Source organism: Octodon degus, unplaced genomic scaffold (assembly GCF_000260255.1).
Source record: "Octodon degus isolate 3935 unplaced genomic scaffold, OctDeg1.0 scaffold00400, whole genome shotgun sequence".
In the NCBI taxonomy this organism is placed as follows: Eukaryota; Metazoa; Chordata; class Mammalia; order Rodentia; family Octodontidae; genus Octodon; species Octodon degus.
In genome coordinates, this window is record NW_004524976.1 from 446,061 (window position 1) to 460,347 (window position 14,287).

Consider the following 14,287-nt stretch of genomic DNA (forward strand, 5'->3'; position numbering starts at 1 on the left):
ACAGTCCCATCTAAAAAGGTGTAACTATTCTGCATACAACTTAAAATGCACTAATTGCCTCACCAATAATCCCAGCATTACTCAAATGTACAAGTCCAAAGTCTTCTCTGAGACTCAAGGCAAACTCTTAGCTGAACTCCTCTGTAAAATTAGCTCAAGTTCAGGCTCCTGAGGCACAGTGTTGCTGCATAAACCTTCCTATTTCAAAAGGAAAAGTAGAGGAATAGAAATAAATAGGATCAAAATAAGTAAAAACCAACAGGGCAGATATCATATACTATGATTCCATGACCAGCATCCCGGAAATATGGTAATGTGCAGTGAATTTCAAATAGCTTGGGGAGCCATATCTCTATGGTTGTCTAAGTTACTCTTCATTCATTGCTGGGACAAATATCTGACACTCACAATGAGTGAAGAAAAGACCTATTTAGTTCACACTTACTGGAGGTTTCAAGACACTGGAGAAGAGGTGGTGTGCTGCCATGTCCAGGATGACCCCCTCCATATCTCTGAGAAAGCACAGGCTAGCCAGTTTAACTGTTCATGCTTCTCTGGCCCCGCCCCTCAGGCCCTGCCCTGGTCCTCTGGCCCTGCCCCTCAAGCCACTTTGTTGCTCCTCCAGCTGCGTCTGGCCCATAACTTATATGAGGCTTTGGAGGGACAACTAGATACAAACCATAACAATGGTATACATAGGATTCCTTCATAGGTCACTCTGATATTTATATATGAGAGGTGTATTTGAATACAATATTAAGGGTACACGTATATTTCATCTTGTTCCCAATATAAGAACGCAGGGCTGGAAACATAGCTCAGCAGCATAAGCACATGCCTGGCAAATGCAAATTCCTGAGTTCAATCCCCAGTGCCAAAACAAGAAATAAGGAAATGTCAAATACAAGAATCCTTTTAAAGTCTGCCTGGAGCTAGGAACTTTATTAAGCACTGTGCATGTAAATTATAGGAAAATGATATTCTTATTTGGGGGTTGATTTACACATATTAGGGAAAAAAGTATGTTGACATTTTAACATATTTGGAATATGCTTGAAAGCCTTCAGTGAAGAAAGAAAACTATCCTTGGAGCTGGGGAGAAAGCTTGGCAGTCTAAGCACCTGATGGGCAAGCACAACCACCCAGGTTCCATCCCCAGTATCAAACAAATAAATGATTAAATTTTTTTAAAGAAAACAAAGAATACCATCCTGGCAGAAAGCTATTGGTATATATGACTCACCTAAAGTGAAATAAAATTTTTAATTAAATGTATTCCTGCCTGGCCTTGAGACCATAATGTTCAGTGAAGCAAGCCAGACACACAGACTTAAATATCACATGGTGTCTCTTATAGGAAAAAGCCAGGGTAAAATAGAGAACAAAATAAAAGAGAGATGATAGGAGGAGAGTGATAGATCATTCTCAAAGAGGTAGAGAATTAAGAAATTGAGGGAGGAAGGAATTAGGGAGGGTAAATTGGGATGTGTTATTTACATGCACCAATTGCACACAAAAAATGCAAACATTATGTAGAGGAAAAATTTATATAAAAATGAAGGGATTGTGGAGAGGCTGTGGAGAATAAGAAACCCTTCTCCACTGCTGCTGGGAATGTAGATGGGTACAACCACTGTGGAAGTCAGTGTGGAGACACCTCAAGAAACAATTACTGGAAATCCCATTCAATCAGCTATTCCCTTCTGGGTATTTTCCCACAAGAACTGAAAACATCATATTATAGTGATATATGTGCACCTATGTTTATAGCAGCACAATTTGCATTTCCCAAACCTTGGAAACAAACAAACGCCCATAACTTAAGGAATGGATGAAAAAAATGTGGTATTTCTTACATTGCAGTACTAATCATCTATAAAGAAAGACAAACTCAAATGCTTTATAAGGAAATGAATGCAGCCAGGGGCTATACTCAAAAGGGAAATAAATCAGACTCACATATGTAAATATCACACTGTCTACCTAGTGTAAGAACTGGAAAGTATAAATAATACCTGAAAGGTATAATAGATATAGTAAACTAGAAAGAAACTAAACTTAATGATTAAAAAATGAGGATGAGAGAGAAAGGAGAAAGGAGGAAAAAAGGAAGGAGGATAAAACATGCAAGTATATGTGTAGGATGGCTGAGATGATTGTACTCAGAATTTCCATCATTTATTTAAAATAGCAGTGAATGTTTAGAATTTTACCTGACTGACTCTGTATGCTGAAATCTGTAATCTGAGAAACTAAATTGAGGACAACAATGTGTAACACAACCCATGGTTTAATGCCTCTAATCTTTTTTTTGTTTGTTTGTTTGTTTTATTCTAAGGAAGGGCTACAGGTGTTCAGGGTCTCACTACTAGATCAGACTCATGGTGATTCTCCTGTTTACAGACTCCCAAGTTGCTGGGATTACAGATGCACATCACCATGCCCAGTCTCAATCGCCATCTCAGCACATCCCCAGGGCAGGGCCAGCATAGCAGGCCCGAGGATCAAACCCCCAGCCCCTGCCCCTGCTTGCAGGTGCTTTAGTCTGCTGAGCTATTTGGCTGGCCCAATATCTGTATTCTTGGTCTTCTAAGTGTGTACCATTTCTAATGTCTTATAGATTACTATACTCTCTTTAAAATGAATTAAAACAAAAATAGGCAAGGAAAAAAATTAAGATGTATTCAAAGCAAGTGTCGATATTCATGTATTTCCCCAATCTTGCATAAATATGTCTCTTAATGTGAGCAAAATATTTGATGATAAAAGTAGATAATATATCAACCATTGATAATCAGCTATTCTTGTTTTGAAAATCTGTAACATGTATTGTTATATGTTACTCTATTTCTATCTTTTTGTATTTGTTTGTGCTTCTGTTTTATTCTTCAAAATAAAGGAAAATTAAATAAAAAAGGAAGAAGATCAAGAGATTTTAAAAGGAGGTGGAAAAAAGAATTAGGATATCATATGTATATATATATATATATATATATATATATATATCCCATAAAGAAAGTAAATATTATGTTTTACCCACACATGAGTACTAATAAACTAAAGTAAAATAAAAGAAAAACTATATTCCTACCTGGTCTCTGGCAACATAGACTCATTGTGTGATATGCAGCTCTCTTAGGAAACTTTCATCACCTGACCTTTTCTTCCACAGTTCTGAACTATCAATAACTCATCTTTCAGTCTCATTTATAGCTAATATTCCTTTCCTAAAACTATTTAGAATTTATCTAAGCATACACTGGTATTCTTTAAACTCATCTAAGTTCTCAGTTTAACTCAGAAAATCTTTATATTTTCGTTATCTACTTTTATTATTAAATATATTTTCTATATTTCTTCAAAATTCCATATGTCCTTACTCCCATTCTTCTCAAAGAAATCCTCAAATGCACTTTTCTGATATCACTGACACCATCAAGAATGATGTCATTTTATAGTTTAAATAGATTAATTTCTCATTGCATCCAGCACTGATCTGGTGGCACAGAACTCAATGTCCTTCAAAAGTTTGAATGTACACAGATGTTCTTTGGAAAAAATGTAGAAAATCTTTTATATATAATGATGAAAGGAGAACCTATGGGCTGGTGAGATAGTTCAGCAGTCTAAAGTGCCTGCTTAGGCAGTTGCCCTGGGACGCTGATTAGATCCCCAGCGCCACATGCTGTGTCAGCCCCTTCCCCAGGTTGGGCTAAGCTGCCCACAAAAAAGAAAAAAAGGAAAATCTGTGACTAAGGAATAGTTCACATTTATGTGGCCATTCTTCTCAAGTGCAAGGAATACTAGCATCTGACTCTCCAAAGGAGACTTGCCACTTTGCAAGAGCCCATGGATTCGTAAGTGGATTTTTGTTTAATCCTATCTCCAGTGCCTATATATGGACTGACCTAGTGAAAAATGATGTATCATGTTAATGCATAATGAAACACTCAATTTCACCATAAAAACTGTCACTACATTTACTTTCCTCCCTTCAAGTAACTCATTGTTGCAGACAGGAAAATTTGAAGTAATTTCCAGTTATTTTACTCTTATAAATTGAGAGACCATACACGTAAGTGAAATAAATCAGAGCCACATGTGTAAACATTGTATTGCTTCTCTAGTGTCAGAACCTCAAAGAGCAAATAAAATCTGAAAGGTACAATAGATACTGTGAAAGGGAAAGAAACTGTTCAAAGGGAATGAACAACTGGGATGATGGAAAGAAAGAAAAAAAGAAAGGGAAAAAGAAATACATATGTATATATACAGAATAGCTTGGATAGTTGTACTACTGATTTCTGCTGATCTATTGAAAGGAGCAGTTAAGGCTTAAATTTATTTTTCTTTCCTTTCTTGTTAATTTTTTGAAATGATTTTGCATGCTTATTTCTGGTAATCTGAACAGTGAATTTGAAGACAACAATATGCAAAATAACAACCACTGTTGAATTCTTATTATTTTGCTTAGTGAAATTCTGTAGTATTTCTTTTTTATTATTTTTTTATTCTCTTATTTAACAATTGGTACCAGGCAGGCAGAAAGCTCAGCAACCTAAGCACCAATGCAGAAAGCACAAGGTCCTGATTTTTGATTACTGATACCAAAAAAAAAAAAAAAAAAAAAAAAAAAAAAAAAAAAAAACTGAAACCAAATAAATAAGATTTTATTGTAAAAAACAAAAGTAAATTAAAAAACAAAACTGCAAAACTTGGTTGGAGACCAGGCTGTGTAAGGGTGAAGGTACTGATCACAGTGCTCTTTAGATTTAGTCTCTGCAGACAAGAAAAGGCTGCAGATGGAGGCCACTAAATATTCAAGGGCAATAATAGTCAACATTAGAGATCGAACTTTTCTCCTAGTTAGAAATATATGCTGCCTTTGTTCTAACTTGTTTCCTGGACTTTACTATTGTAACTTCCAAGTCCATGGAAACTTAATAAATACTAGCTGTGTGGAGAATTTCTCTTTACTCTAGAGAGTTCTGGCCTTCCCAGATCCCCCCAAATCATACTACTTGTCTCTTCTTCTTTAATTCTTTGCCATAACTTGCTTTAGGATATTGAGGACTGGGCCAAATCCCCAATAAAATTTAATTTTAATTGGTATTATATTAGAATAAGCTTCTTTCTTGGATATGATCAAAAGGAGAAAGAAACGCAGCAGGGTAAAGTAATAAGGGAAAGTGAATGAATTCCATAGGGTACATAGAGCAATCTATTGAGAGACTGTAAGTCTGCTATGACCTATATGTTCCCTATTTGCCAGTGGTCATTCACTAATTCCCTGAAACTTTCAATGCACCCAGGAAGTGGACAAAACACTGACCATACCTGTGCAGATGACTCCAGCATCTGACTGGTGACTGCAGTAGGTGTTGTTCCAGCCCAAGGAAGGGCAATTCCACACATGGGACTCTTGTCCTTTGCATATCAGACTTTGCAGCCAGATGGGTCCAGATCCAGCCCCAAAGTGAGCAGAGAATACAGCGTGTAGAGCTGATCCACAGCCCAGCTGCTTGCATACTATTTTGGCCTCAGTTATGTCCCACTCAAGATCACAGATGGTTCCCCAGGAGTTCTGGTGAAGGACCTCTACTCTGCCAGCACAACGGCTGCCTCCACTTGTCAGGCGGAGCTGTGCACTCTCTGAGGAAAGAGAATCAAATTAATGATTACTTTTACACAGAATACTGGATTTTTATGGTTTCTTGGCAACCAGTCAATCAATTGGTAGTGCTCAGCTTTTGCTGTACAGAGCTTACTGGATAAGATGTAAACATATTGCACCAGAGCAGAAGTGAGGCCCGCAATCTGACAGAAACAAAAATGATGAGATTACTAGTGTTAAAAATAAGAGATACAGGTGCAGTAGCCAAGGGTTCAATCACCAGTCCTGCCATGGCAGACCCCCATCCAGGACACAATGAGACAGCAATTGAGCCTGGGCTTGGTGGCACGCACCTGTAATGCCAGCTGTTGGGAGGCTGTAAACAAAAGAATCACTATGAGTCTGATCTAGTAGTGAGACCCTGAGCACCCTGTAGGCTCTTCCCTAAAATAATTAAATAAGTAAATTAAGTGATAGAAATAAACTGAAAATAATCCAATGAGAAGGGTCAAATTGAAACAGCAATGCCCCACAAGAACAAGCCCATTCATTTGTAGGGTTTTGCATGAGATATCAGAAAAATATGCTGGGAAAATCAAGTTTCTTACCCTGAGTGTTGACAGCATCTTTCACTGGATGAATTCTAAGAGTCACTAGAAAAGACCTGCACTTGAGTTTGATTTCTTTTCACCAACTAAACTCCATTGATAGAATTGGAGCACATGAAATTGAATTACTGCTGTAACCAAATGGGGTGAGCTCATCAGAGGTTTAAAGGGGCAGCCAAGAATTGAGGAAAAATGAGAATTGATCTTATTGATGAATGTGGACAAAACACTGACCATACCTGTGCAGATGACTCCAGCATCTGACTGGTGACTGCAGTAGGTGTTGTTCCAGCCCAAGGAAGGGCAATTCCACACATGGGACTCTTGTCCTGTGCATCTCAGACTTTGCAGTCAGATGGGCCCAGATCCAGCCCCAAAGTGAGCAGAGAGTCACTTTGCAGGGCTTTATAAGCAGGGCTCATTCAAAAATATTTCACTTAAAAATCTAGGTTTCAGAGTCTATATGTATGTACTTGATAAAGATACACTTCCCTTTTAGTAGATTGGACAATCTCATATGAGAAATTTCACATGAAATAAACATTGGTCAGGCTCTTCCAAAAATCATACAAAGTTGCTGACTCAGACTGAATAAATATGTACCACTTGGATTTCTTCATCTGAGTTGCTCTTTTTCAAAAATTAGTATTTTTATCTCTAAGGAAAAATAAAGTATCATCTATTCCTAAATCTTCTTCTGAAAAGATATATATTATATCCCTGTTCTGAAAAAAAAAAACTAGAGCAGAAAATTTGAACTAAGAAACTGTATTATCATTATCATCTATCTTCTTCATGAGAAAATGAGCAGAAGAATAATTAAAGGAGGGCAAAGTGAGATTGCTCATGCATGCCTGTAATCCCAGATCATGAGAGGCTGAGGCACAAGGATTGTCATGAGTTCCAGAACAGCCTGAAGTACATAGTGAGATCCTATCTCAAAAAGGTGTGGAGGAGAAGGACAAACAAAAAGAGGAAGGAAAGCAAGAAAGGCAAGCAGTAGAAGAAACACTTAATGATTGTGCAGAAAGGTGAAAATCCTTCTGAGTCTCACCTGAACAGACAACCTCCACAGCCCCAGCATGCTGGCAGCTCCCTCCAGCACAAGGCACTCTGGGGCAGAACCAGAGCTCAGACTCATGCCCCACACACTGGAACACTTCATCCCAGACCTGCTCACTGGCACTTCTTAACCTGTTCCTTTGGACAGACACAGCCTTGCCACAACCCAGCTCTGCACAGATGACTTGGGCAGTGGACAGCGTAAAGTTCATATCAGCCACTGGAGTCCACCTTCCTCCAGGGCTCACTTCCACTCGCCCTGAGCAGGATACATCTTGTCCAGCTAGTCTCAGAAATCCTAGAATGGAGAAAACAAATTCACCAAATATCCATGATGCAGACTTAGAATTTGTAAGGACATACTAAAAGTGATGGTGTGTGTGAAAGGCTTCCTTTTACCAGAATCAGGTCATGGGAAAAAATTTGCAAACCTGTGTCAGAAAGCTTTTTACATGAAATAGTGTTTATAGGCAAGTTCAGGTGGAATTTTCAGAGTTAGCTTAGACTGTCTGTCACCTAATCACTCATATTCAAAAGTAAATTTATATATGCTTTTAAAAAACTTATTTTTATACACTAAAAGAACACTCATTTATGTCTAAAGCTATGTATTCAATCTTCCTTGTTTTCTAATATCTATGTCTGTCCATTGAGTGCAACCTCAGTTAGGATAGATTAGGCTTCATTATTCGTTATTCGTTATTTTATCCCTAGAAAATTTCAGTTCTCAGATGTTGATCCCAAATGAATTCATATTTAACAAATTAGAACAATTTCAATGATTATTAAACCTTATAATTTACATTGACTTCCTGTTTAGACATGAGAAAGAGGCTCATGATATAGTGTAAGACGAAGTGTCAGCATCTGTGACTAAGATAATAGGGTCTCATATTTCCCATTATAAAACACAGAAGCAAATTTGCAAGCTATAAAGTAGTAATTAGGAGATATGAGAATTTTTCTTATTTTTCTTTTTTTAATTTTTTTAACATTTATTTAGTGTGTGTGTGTGTGTGTGTGTGTGTGTGTGTGTGTGTGTGTGGCCAGCTCAGCACACCAGGGGGCGGGGCTGGCTGGTATGTGGTGCTGGGGGATTGAACCGCGGTCCCTGTGTTTTGCCAAGCTTGTTCCAAGTAGGTGCTTTAGACCACTGAGCCATCTCTCCAGCCCCTTATTTTTCTTTTAAGGATTTATTTTGTCACTCTTTAGCAGAATTTGTAGAAACATTGAGACATTTTTCTATAAAGATGATCAGGAACTGATTTGAACAGCAGGCTCAGAACTGTGGGGAGGCATCTATCTATAGGCATAGACACATTACATGACAAGTATATGCAGTGAAGATGTTCAAAAGGCATTTTGTTCTCAAGAGAAAAGCATGTTCACTAATGTTTTCTTTCTAAAGTGTATCATGAAAAAATATTAATTTATTTTCTTAAAATTATTATTTGATTCTAATTAGACATGTTTCTATTTTTCCTTGAGGCTAGTGTAGTAAATCAAAATCTTAAATTCCAAAGTGATTATATAAGGTTACTTGAAATTATATCATCCCTGGAGTGTGAATGATGATAATGTACCTTGCCTGACAAGTTAGACTGCAGATAAAAAATTCTAAATATATGTAGCTAATCTTTAGAGCCTTGTATATGTAGTGAGTAGAAGTCCTGCAGTGGTTTATTAAAACAAGCTTAGATAGGACATTTTGGGGCAATAGCACTTACACTATTGACCACATTCCCATGCACAATCAAAGCAGAAAGCAAAGTGTGGACCCTGCCTAGGGATTTTACCACATCTCCTTCTTTGAATGATCTATTTCCATCCAGGTCACTCTGCACATTAGCGGTCCCTCTGACACCACATCTGGAAGCCACCAGTCCTACAGCCCTGAGTCAGAGCTTCTGGCTTAGATATTTAAATATGCCTTCTGTGTCACTATTTCCTCCACATTTTGTCATTGGACACACTACACTTACAGCTCCCAAGAAGGCTTTGGAATCTTTTAATTCAGATGGGATAGAACTGGCTGTTTGCTAACTTCTGAGAAAAGCCATTGGGATATGACTGTGAACTCTACTAGTTGCACTGTTTTGATGGTGTCTGTGTAAGATGATTTGCAGCATAATATAAAACCTTTGCAGGGACCTTTGCATGATTTCTATTGATGAAATTGGAAAAGTGTTAGAGAATAAAATGATCACTAAGCACAGTTATCAATTTCACTCTTGTCCTCTTTACCAACCAATGAGATGAGACCAAATCTTGCATGGTAGTGAAAATTTTAGAGATGTGTGCCTAGAGTAAAACCCAAACCCATTAATTTATCACAAAGTGATAATACTGCAATTAAACCTGAATACTGAGGTATTCATTTTTAAAACATAATGCATACATTATCTTTTAAGTTAAAAGAGAACAAGTAACATGTATGCCATAGGTTTGCCACCAGTATCTGATAGCTTGAGAAGAGTTAAAATGTAGAGAATCTTTTCTAGTAGTAATGGAAGTACTTTCAGCAAACAGTATTTTATCCATAGCTCTATGATCTAAGGAACTCTGAATAATTGTGTCTGAATTGTAAATGCAAATTTGCATAAATTCCTCAAGGATTTTTTTAATAATGTCCCCTGTGCCTATGTACCTATTGTACAAAATAATGTTCCATAGTATACATACAGAACCACTCAATTTCACCAAGGTAAATAGTTTCATTTTTGCATTCCTCCCCTAATGTTACATAGTGTGTGTGTGTGTGTGTGTGTGTGTACTTGCAATACATTATATAAACAAAATTATGAAACTGAATATTAATTGGCATGATACTATAATAATGTCTTTAGGTAAAATCATATAAAAGATTACCAATAATTATAAATAAAATAATAAATTGAATACCAATTAAAACTCCTAAACCTAAATGAGGCCTATCATCATCAGCTTCTATAAGGAGTCAGTCTGTAGATGTACCTCACAGTCTTCTAGAGCTTGCCCATTTTCTCATTTCTAAAGATCACAACCTACTTCTCTGAATTTTCTATTAACCCATGTAGTAGAAAATTCACTGACTATACCTGCACAGATGACTCCAGCATCCTGCTCGTGGCTGCAGTTATGTGGGCCCCATCCCCAGGAAGGGCACTTCCATACATGGGACTCATTTCCTGTGCAATTCAGGCCACCCAGCCAAATGGGCCCTGATCCAAATCCAAAAGGAAAAGACCCTTTTGTATAATAAAAGGCCTGTCCACAGCCAAGCTGTCTGCATACCACATGTGCTACATTCCCTTTGTCATCACAAACGGTACCCCAGGTGCCCTGGTAAAGAATCTCCACTCTTCCAGCACAGCGGTTATTCCCATTTCTCAGGTGCATCTGGGGGCTGTCTGAGGAGAGACAATTAAGTCAGTGATTACTTTTATGCAGAGAATGAAAAGGGTTTTCTTGTTTTGTGGAACATCCTCAAATGGGAAATTGACAACATTCTATTTTCAGGCTGAAGAACCTGCTGAGTCATTTATAGAATCACTGCCCCAGGACAGCAAGCTGGGTCTGGGTCTTACTGAAACAAAAATGACAAAAGGATTAGTAGAGACAGAAAACTAGAACTGAAATAAAACTGAAAATTATACAGCTAATAGTCTAAACTAGAAGCTGATACACATATGCCCCATAATTAGCCTTCTGGTTGAATAGTGTTCTGTAAAAGATGTATAGAATGTTCTCTGGAATTGTCAAAATCTCTACCCTGAGAGAGATAAACATGGTGTTTCATTGAATGAGTTCTAAGAATAACTACAAAAGGACAGCACCTGAGCTGATTTTATGTACACTGACAAAATATTAGTGCCACTGATTTAAGATCTATGAGGATTGGGACACAGAGAAAAAAAATTGTTAGAGTTTTGAATGTAATCAAGTTCTTCAGAAGCCTACCATAGCAGCCATATATATAGGACAATTCAGAATAGTTATTTTGGGGTCTGTCATTCACATCTGAAAAGTGAAAGATCATGAAGTATCTCATGAAATCCAGGAATGTTTCACTTTTGAATTTGGGCTTCAGAATTCTGATCTTGATACTTATTTTCAAAAATATTGTTTCTGATTAGATTGCAAGTGCACAGAAGAGAAGATGTCAGATGATACTAACACTGATCAGATTTCACCAAAAATTGTAGAACATTGCTTATTCTCCTGAATACATGTATTCTTTGTGTAGACTTCCTCTTAAGAGTTATTAATATTCAGTATTTGAAATTCGTTGTCACTTTGGAGAAATTAAGTGTTTCTAGCCTATATCAGAGTAGAGATTGGTTGTGTTCCCATTCTGAAATCACTTGAACTGAAAAGTTAAATAAAGTCAATTTGCTATTATTTTATTGTATATGTAAGTAAAATGACATAAAGATATATTAAATATGGTTGATTAATACTTCACCTTAAACAAATACTGCCAAATAAAATTAATAACATTTACCCCCTAAAGAGTAGGGAGCCTCACAGGAGGCTGATGCTTTTACTTGGAATAATTTTAAAAGTTGGAAATATAAATTGTTATTTTGATGGATAGAGCAAAGAGTAGATGAACTGAAATTTGAAAGATTGGGTGTCACTTTGCTCTTAGGTCAATGTTCTAGGAAACCTATGAGCCCAGCTTCTCCCTGACTGTCTAAGGTTTCTTCCAGATTACATGGGACAGCAAGGCTATTCACCAGTTGCATAGTTCAGTGTTTATAGATTCATCCAGCTGAGGATAAGCCCAAATAGGACAGACCTGTCACAGGTTCACAACTTCACAGGTTCTGTAAAGAATGTTCTGTGGTCTAAACACAGATGCATAGCCCGACTCATCTGTCTGTCCACTTTAGCATGGTTCAACCGAGTCCAGCAGCCAGACCTGAGCCAGGGCCAGCCAATGGAGTTCAATGTAAGTAGAACTAGACACAGTGAGCTGAGGGATACTTCTAGGTCCAGCAGGGCCCAGGCTGAAACCCAGACCTACGGTGTAGATTCTAGAAGCATGGAGGTGACAAGACAACTTGGGTAAACTACTCTGCCTGGAAGATTCCAGGTATATCAGGGGGAGATGCCCAGACAGAACTCAGAGGAACTAATTTAAATACAAATTTCCAATTTACAATCTACTTGTTGTATGGCTATAGTGTTTGCTCCTATGGCCTAAAGTACAAATTTATGTTATAAAACTTTGGCAATTTCTAATTTCATATGATGCTATTAATATTGCTAATTGCACTACTGTAAATAAGATACCATATCTAGTTTAACCACATAATGTCCCCTGGGTAATGATATAGAGATGGGCTTGGGTAATAACTTCAGAAAAGTCCTACACTGAAGGATGGAAGACAGTGCCAAACAGAAACCAATATCTCACTCAATCCATACAGAAGTCAAAATCATGGGACACACACAAAACAAGAATCTGACACAGAGACAACTAAAGAGCAGACACTTTACAAAATGTTCTGATAGTACTGATACAGCTACCTAATATCAAACTTTCACAAAAAAGTATCACAGAAATCAAAATAAATAATTCTCTCTGAAATAGAAAACAGCAAAAAGGGCCAGCCAGAGAGCTCAGCAGACTTACACAGGTGCAAGAACCAGGGTTCAATTCCAAGAGTTCCATGCCAGCCCCATCCCCAGGGCACACTGAGACAGCAACTAAGACTAGGCATGGTGGCATGTACCTGTAATCTCAGCACTTGGGAGACTAAAAACAGGAGGATCACTACAAGTCTGATTTGTGTAGTGGGACATTGTAGACCCTGTACTAAATACATTTTTAAAAACCATAAGAGAACAGAAACAGATGAAATTTTAAGGAAAACCCATGAGAATAACAGCAGATTTCTCATCATACATAATCAAATCAAGAAGAGCATAGAATAAAATATTATAAGCCCTATGGGATGTCATGTCTGCTTCTTGTATTGTGAGTGCCTGCTGCAGGGGCAAGAATATGCAATGTATTAATTGTTGTGACTGTCCTACTGACCTGTTTTGGATCTGTCTCACTGTTACTTTTTCTCAATACAAGTAATATACAAAAAAGAAAGGAAATATTATAAGTCCTACAAGAAAACAAATTCCAACCCAGACTGAAGCATTCTGCAAAATAATGATTCAAAATTAATAGGCATGATAAAGAACAACTAATCTGAACTTCAAACCAGTACTGATCAAATGAGATGAAGAACGTCAATACACACTGGTTAGGGGGAAAACTCAATAGGAAGAGATAACTGTCATAAGTATGTATGTAAATACCATATATGGGAGCACCCAACTATCTAAGACAAGTTTTAGGCTCCTCTAACTAGGACTCCAAGCTGCTCAGGTTATTTCTGGCACTCATGCTTCTCCAAGAAGGCCATCCCAGCAGCACTCCACCTGCCAGGAGAAAAGGAAAATGAGAAAGTCAAGCTCCAAGTCCAGCCAGCCCCTGGATTCCAAACAAGAAAAATAGGGTACTGAGAAGGGAGACCAAGGCAGGCCACACAAGCTACCTCCAGTGAGTCTGAAAGAGCCCAGTGAAAAGCCAACACCTAAGAGACCTCAGGGTTAACCGAAGGGGAGTAAAAACAAGGGTGCTGACGAGATCCAGAAAACTACCACAGCTCCAGGGAGGAAACCACGGGGCAGACCCAAAACACCAGAGAAGGAGGAAGAGGAGGGCATCTCACAAGAGTCAGAGGAGAAGTAGCAGTGACCCCATGAGCGGCCCACCCCTCCAAGGTGGAGCAACTTCCTTCTGCGAGGACAGATTGGCCCAGCACCACCAGCTCCAGGTCTGCCACCCTGCCCCACCCCACACTACAGCACACCAGCGCTGTGGCCCTGAGGTCAGAGCAGCCCTTGCCCACACATACTTGCCTTCCTAACAAGGCTAACATCTGCTTAGCTGTTCCCCATGTCCTTGCCCCCACTGCCCCCAGGTCACTGCTCTGGAACCATCCATTCCTCACTGCTC

General features: G+C 38.2%; 1 protein-coding gene and 1 pseudogene across 1 annotated transcript in view; one reads left to right on the top strand and one right to left on the bottom strand.

Moving 5' to 3' along the window:
* LOC101588615 (antigen WC1.1-like) overlaps positions 1-10,662 on the bottom strand; it is a 343,741-nt gene extending 333,079 nt beyond the window's left edge. The window contains exons 1-3 of the mRNA XM_023708573.1: positions 10,362-10,662; positions 7,277-7,582; positions 5,338-5,652 (exon numbers count right to left, since the gene is read on the bottom strand). Coding sequence (XP_023564341.1) covers positions 5,338-5,652; positions 7,277-7,582; positions 10,362-10,662 — 922 coding nt within the window. The remainder of the gene's footprint in view (positions 1-5,337; positions 5,653-7,276; positions 7,583-10,361) is intronic.
* Positions 10,663-13,726: 3,064 nt separating this feature from the next.
* On the top strand, positions 13,727-14,020 carry LOC101585843 (annotated as a pseudogene).
* Positions 14,021-14,287: the final 267 nt, after the last annotated feature.